Source organism: Atractosteus spatula, chromosome 9 (assembly GCF_055471065.1).
Source record: "Atractosteus spatula isolate fAtrSpa1 chromosome 9, fAtrSpa1.hap1, whole genome shotgun sequence".
NCBI lineage: Eukaryota > Metazoa > Chordata > Actinopteri > Semionotiformes > Lepisosteidae > Atractosteus > Atractosteus spatula.
In genome coordinates, this window is record NC_142714.1 from 486,224 (window position 1) to 492,762 (window position 6,539).

General features: G+C 35.8%; 1 protein-coding gene across 1 annotated transcript; it reads left to right on the forward strand.

Annotated features, from left to right (window-relative positions):
* Positions 1-334: 334 nt before the first annotated feature.
* On the forward strand, positions 335-3,499 carry LOC148827903 (G protein-coupled receptor 68-like). Its single transcript, XM_088925491.1, has 2 exons — positions 335-475; positions 2,454-3,499. The coding sequence occupies exons 1-2, from the start codon at positions 412-414 to the stop codon at positions 3,464-3,466; spliced, it is 1,077 nt and encodes a 358-aa protein (XP_088781617.1). The 5' UTR covers positions 335-411; the 3' UTR covers positions 3,467-3,499.
* The last annotated feature ends 3,040 nt before the right edge of the window (positions 3,500-6,539 follow it).

Below are 6,539 nucleotides of genomic sequence, written 5' to 3' on the forward strand. Positions count from 1 at the left end.
AAAAAATATATATAAAAAGATGAACAAGCCATCAAAACATCCTCAAATCACAATAGCACACTGCAGATTCACAGGGGAAGAATGGGTTTTTGTATTCAAATAAATCCTCTATTCCTCAATGAATGTGAAATATCTACTAATCTCTGATGGGAATTGAAGTAACTGATCAAAAGATTCATTGCAGAGGTGAAATAATCTCAATTTGATGTGCTAAGAACTTTATACATGTGAAATGTTTTTGAAGATGATCATTTCCTTATTCAAGAGAGATACATTTTATAACCACACAGGAAACATCCTTGATCACATACAAGTCTCTTCCGTGTTCTTTAATACTGCCTTGTTGGACTTTTTGTACAGTTCTTTTCTTTGCTATTTATACTGTATTCTCTATAGTCAAAACAGTTTTATATGAAAAGACAAGTTCAAAAACATAATCTAGATATATATTTCCTGATGTCTTTCACTCAAGGAGGTAAGTGTTGCTGGAGTTCAGTTTGTCAGTGCTTTGCTTCAGGGAGCTTATCGAAAGAGTTGTACATGCAGTGTCAAAAAGTTACCATCTTTCTTTGAAGCTTTATAATCATCTGGTTTGTTTTCTACGTTTACTCTAAATAACTGATATTGTTTAATGCAATTGACCCCTGTGTGACTTATACTGTATATATTGCATATATAAATTATATATCTAGAAATCATTTAGAAAATGTTTTCTTGAAACAATTTAATTATTTAAATAGAATTGAACTCGCAAATAATTTGGGTTCTAGAAGGATAAACATTTACTAAAGTTGCTTTTATCATCAGGAACATGCAAAATGAATTATCAAAAGATCTGTGTTTTAAAATAGAAAATGCTTTTGATAGGGAAGGGTTTTGTAAGGAGAATTTCAAAATCAATTTGTGGCACTGAAACAAACTGGAACTGAAACATTAAAGCAGTGTCTAAAATTAAAGTGTGAAAGTGATAAATTTACTATAAACTTTCAAAGTGTTATTAGTTTATAAATAAACTATATAGCATAATAAAATGTTTTTGTATAATGTTTAAAGGGTGAATCATGTTCTGTAAAGTATTAAAGACTCATATTTCTTACTTTCCACCAAGTCAGAATTTAGACAAAAATCAAAACAATACTTGTTTACAAGGATAAATGAAACGACGGGTACTTCCAGTAAGAGAAACTAAAAAATGGTTAGCAGATTACTTTTCAAATTAACATGAAAATGTACTCAAGTTTTTGGGTAAAATTCACTGTACCCCCAGATCCTGAACTAGCCTCTGAAGTTATTCAGAGGCAACTCTCAGACTAAGTAAGGAAGGATAATTAGCACTAATGTTTGGAATGGCTGAGGCCATAAAAATTATTCTTGAAGAATAGAATTCTGTAAGTTTGCCCTGTTTCAAGAGCTGGCTCAATTATATATTCTTTACAATTGCAACAACGAAGAATCATTCTATAGGACATGTACCTTATTGGATCTGGGTTTCCTTTTTTGAAAGCTTTGAAAAAAAACTGAACATTGTACATATCCCTGATTATTTTGTGTATCCAATCATACTGTGATTATTTTTATCTTAGATTTTAACTTTATTCTCATCTAAACAAGAATACTGTAAAAAGACATGCAACTTTTACCTGTATGTTCTTTCTCTGGCTGCTGTTTTTTCTTTGCCTTGTTGTTTTAGGTGTTTTGATGTAATTTTGTCATTTTTACATTTCTTATTATTGTTAGTTTTGTTTAAATTTTTCTAAATTTCTTAAATGAAATACTTAAAAAGCAAATACAACAATAATTCCAGTGCTGCCCAAACTTACTCTTTTCAAAGAATGGTTGAATGAAATTTGAGATTCACTTATTTTCAGTCTTTCTTAAGTTTCTGTCACAAAGCGTCTTTCAGGACCCTATGCAGGCAGCACAATCAGGAAGGGAGTGAGACAAACACGGAAAAAGACTAGGTTAGGGGCTGGAAGATGAACAGGGGGCATGTCCAAGGTGCGCTGGTGTTCTGGGGGGGGTGTGTCCAGGGCAAACAAGTCCAAGGGAGTCCGTAAGATTATCCAGGGAAAGCCAATGTCCAAATCCGGGTGATCCATCCTGACACAGACAAACAGTTAAAAGCCGGAGCGGGATCCGGAGAAGGGTCGGGGGAATAAAAGGGGGTTACGGGACCAGACGCTCCAAGCCCCGGACCCAGATGGTCAGGACGCCGTTGTGAAGCCTATGCCTTCGAGTCACTCCTGGACTTCTGGGCATTCATCTTCCAAAGCTGAGCCCAGATTGGCAGGAACGCCTGGCTTTTATAGGAAGAGGGCTGGAACCGGAGTCAGGTGCAGGAGATAAATAATAAACTAGGAAGGGCTGGAGCATCCATAAGAGGAGGGGTTTACGGTCATGACAGTTTCTTCATATATAATGCAAATCTGATATACTTACTTTTGTTGTTTTAGCTCCACAAGATGACACAGAAAACCAGCTGGATTATCCATGCCTCACAAGAAATTCCAGCTTTGTGATTCCAAGCTCCTATAACAGCTGCACTATTCACTATCATTTTAATAATGCCTTGTTCTCTTCTTTTTATATTACAATCATTCTGATCAGCATTCCAGCAAACTTATTTTCATTGTATGTGTCTTACAAACAAATTAAGAGAAAAAATGAACTGGGGGTCTATCTTCTTAATTTATCTCTGGCAGACCTGATGTACACAATGGTTTTGCCAATTTGGGTGGATTTTGCTCTGAAGGATGTTTGGAGTTATGGAATTTTCATTTGTCAGCTTTGTGTATTTTTGATGTATACCAATATCTACAGTAGTGCAGCCTTTTTGTGTTGCATTTCATTAGACAGATATCTGGCTGTTGTTCACCCACTGAGATACTTCTTTTTGAGGACAGTGAAAAACGCGGGATACATCAGCGTTATCATCTGGGCAACAGGACTCTTGTGCAATGTGTTAATTTTGAATATTGAGGAGACATATACTTGTGAAGAGTTTTATTTAATTTGCTTTGACTTACACCCTCTGCCTGCCTGGAAAGCAAAATTTAATTTTATCCGATTCTTTGCAGGCTTCCTTTTACCATCATTGTTGATAATGTTCTGCTGCCAAGGAATTTACAGAGCCGTAAAAAGCAACAGAGCCACAGTAGATTGTGAAAAGAAAAAAATTAATAAGTTGCTCTTCAGCATAATGATAATGTTTTTGTTCTGCTTTGCCCCATTTCATGTAATTATGGTGATCCGTAGTGCACTGGAACCAGAAAACTGTGATTTTGCCAACATACTGTTTTATCCCCACAAAATTTCTGTGGCTCTCTCTGCCTTGAACTGTGTTGTTGATCCTTTTCTCTACTGTTTTGTAAGCACCCATGGCAGGATGGAAGTTCTAAACATAGTGCTTTTTAGGAAAAAATGTTCTTTCTCAAGCCAAGGGAAAGAGTTAGAGCCCACGGCTTGAAACGCACGTTATTTTGTTCATGTTCTGTAAAATAAGTCAGGTGTCATTTATATTAAAATGTATAAAATGTATAATGTACCTTAACACTTTTGAAACATCATAAAACTGTTGTCATGGTCTCTAATGTTAGTCAATTGAATTGGTCCATTGAATTTTTTACTTGTTTTTTTTTAACTCTTTGTTGTGTTTTATTATTCATTATGGTTTTTGATACCTTTTTTTGTAATGTCACATTGTTAAAAATTAAAAATTAAAATTTTTCCTACTTACTATAGCCAGGCTTATATACTGTATATAAAAGAAACTAAATAAATTAATATAATTATAATTGAATATGCTAAATTAAATTGTATTTTTATTGTAATATGGTAACATTTGATGTATACATTAAAAATTTTAAGGCTGAGTCTAAAGTTGTGGTTTATATAGTAATTTTGAAAAGTGGACTGCGAGTAAGGATGTTTGTAAACAGGAGGATATAGAGTGAATAGACAACTGGTTATCCTGTACATCAAACATGTATGTTTAAAGGGCCAAATACATTCATCCTGAAACTAATGGAAAGGGTATTCCAAATGGAAAACATTGAACATTTTTTTTATACAATGGTATGTGGGAGCCTGGCACAGACTACCCAGCCATATTCTTGAAGCTAATCTTCTTTAACAATTGGCTGCTTGAGATCCTCAGATCAAAAGGCTTATTAATAATTTGTAATCATTCCTATGTTTTAAGACTAAGTCTGTGAAAATATGGCTTCAAATAATTCATGGAGAAATTCTAAAGAGAGCACTCTACAGGCTGTGTAAAGGTGCCCAAAACAATTAAAATCACAGAGAAATAGAATACTTACTGTAAGTGAGGAATAACTGCACAAAAATCATATCCCTTGTTACCACTGGGCTCAGACTGTGCTCAAAAAGTGACATATGAGATAGAAGCTGCGTATACACAAGATCCACCCCTAGACCTGGACTGTTGGTCCTGTTATTCTGACCTCTAGTCCCCCTCCTTATGAAAAGGACACAGACATTTTTGTGATTCAGTTGCCTGTAAGGTTTTCAGTCTTTCTAATTTCTCTTCATGTTATTAGGCTGTTCCTGATATATAGTAGCACCCTAAACAAGTTCACTAAAGCTTCTTTTGAAAGTGTGATAGCAAATTTGTAATATATTTGTAATTGGTATTGGTGTGGAGGATGCGATCATCTACATGCTGCAAAGGGCCTACTCACACCTGGACAGGGCTGGCAACACTGTAAGGATCATGTTTTTCGACTTCTCCAGTGCCTTCAATACCATCCAGCCCTTACTTCTAAGGAGGAAGCTGGAGGAGATGCAAGTCGATGCCTCCATGACCTCGTGGATCACTGACTATTTACAAGAAGGGTCAGAACCGACTTTACTTCTTGAGGAGGCTCAGGTCCTTCAATGTATGTAGTAAGATGCTACATATGTTCTATCAGTCGATGGTAGCGAGCGCCTTTTTCTACACAGTGGTATGCTGGGGCCCCGGGATTAGAGCAGTGGATTCAAAAAGGCTGAACAAGTTCATCAGAAGAGCAAGCTCTGTCATTGGGTCTGACCTGGACCCCTTGGAGGTAGTGGCTGAGAGGAGAATGGTGTCCAAACTAGAGGCCATCATGGACAACATCTCCCATCCCTTCTATGACAAGCTTGTAGAAATGAAGAGCACGTTCAGCAATAGACTGATTCATCCACGGTGCGACAGGGAACGCTACAGGAGGTCATTCTTGCCTTCTGCCATAAGACTGTACAACGCATCCACTTTGCGTCTGGGCAGAGGCAACATTGACAGTGACCTGTTTCTGGACTAAACACATCTACACATCTACTGCTACATCTGCTCTCTTTCTTTTCACGTTCACAACTGTTTTTTGTGCAATATATGCCAGGGACCCGTGCAATACATTTATATTTATATCTATTTATATCTATATTACATCTATATTTATATTCATATGTGTTATACGATTTTTCTGCATACTGTTCTGTTCTAGTTTGTTCTTTGTGGGTCCGGACTGTGAGTAACTCTTTTAGTGCACCCCTCACTGTACTGATTGTATTGTATGTATTGTAGTATTATTATTATTGTATCATTCGTCACACTGTGGCTGTGTTGTCTGTGTAAAGCTGCTGTTGCACTGCAATTTTCCTCACGGGATCAATAAAGTATCTATCATCTAAATGCAAATATATTTGTCAATGTAATAGGGCTATGAACTATGAGGAAGTAATGAATACTATTAATACTGAATAATATAATAATACTATATTTATAATGAATACTCTTAATTCTGTCCTATTGTTTTAAAGCTGCTTATGCATTTATAGACATATTTGTCAGTATGTTTCTTTTTTTTAAATTGTGACATATCATCAGATCATTTCAGAACAGTTTAGAAAAAAATGGAACAATACATAAACGTTTTCCTAGCTCTCCTTATTCATTTTATACATAGGTGTGTATATATCAAGTGGTGTTATTTACAATACAATATGTATTCCAAATGTAATACATAGAACCTCTAAACGCTTTGCGATACAATGAATGTGTGACAGTCAGTTTGTGACAGTTTGTGAGGCCTGAGTACTTTACAACTCACAATGGAACAAAGAATGCACTGCAAGGAGTCTTTGTTTAAGCAAACTGCTGTCAAGTACACACACAAGGCTTGGTCTTCAAACAGCTTAAAACCCACTACCATCATGTAGCCCTTTACTGTACGTACCAAACAGAGTTACTCATAAGCAAATGTGGCATTCCTAACATTTCAGCAATTAACTAATAATTGATTGATTCACTTTAAGTGAGCACATATTGTATACAAGTGTTAGAGGCCCCGTCTCTAACCGGACCCGCCACAGTAGGTTAATCTGAAAAGCTCTTCCTTTTAAAATAAGCAGATTGAAATTGTAATCTTGCTGCTTTAATTCAGTAAATCAATTTATTAATAACAACCTATTAAAAAGAGCACAACCATTAAGAATAACTTCTTGCGTAAGAGGCTCTGGACTCAAAACCACAAATAGTCAAACAACATACAGGCCCT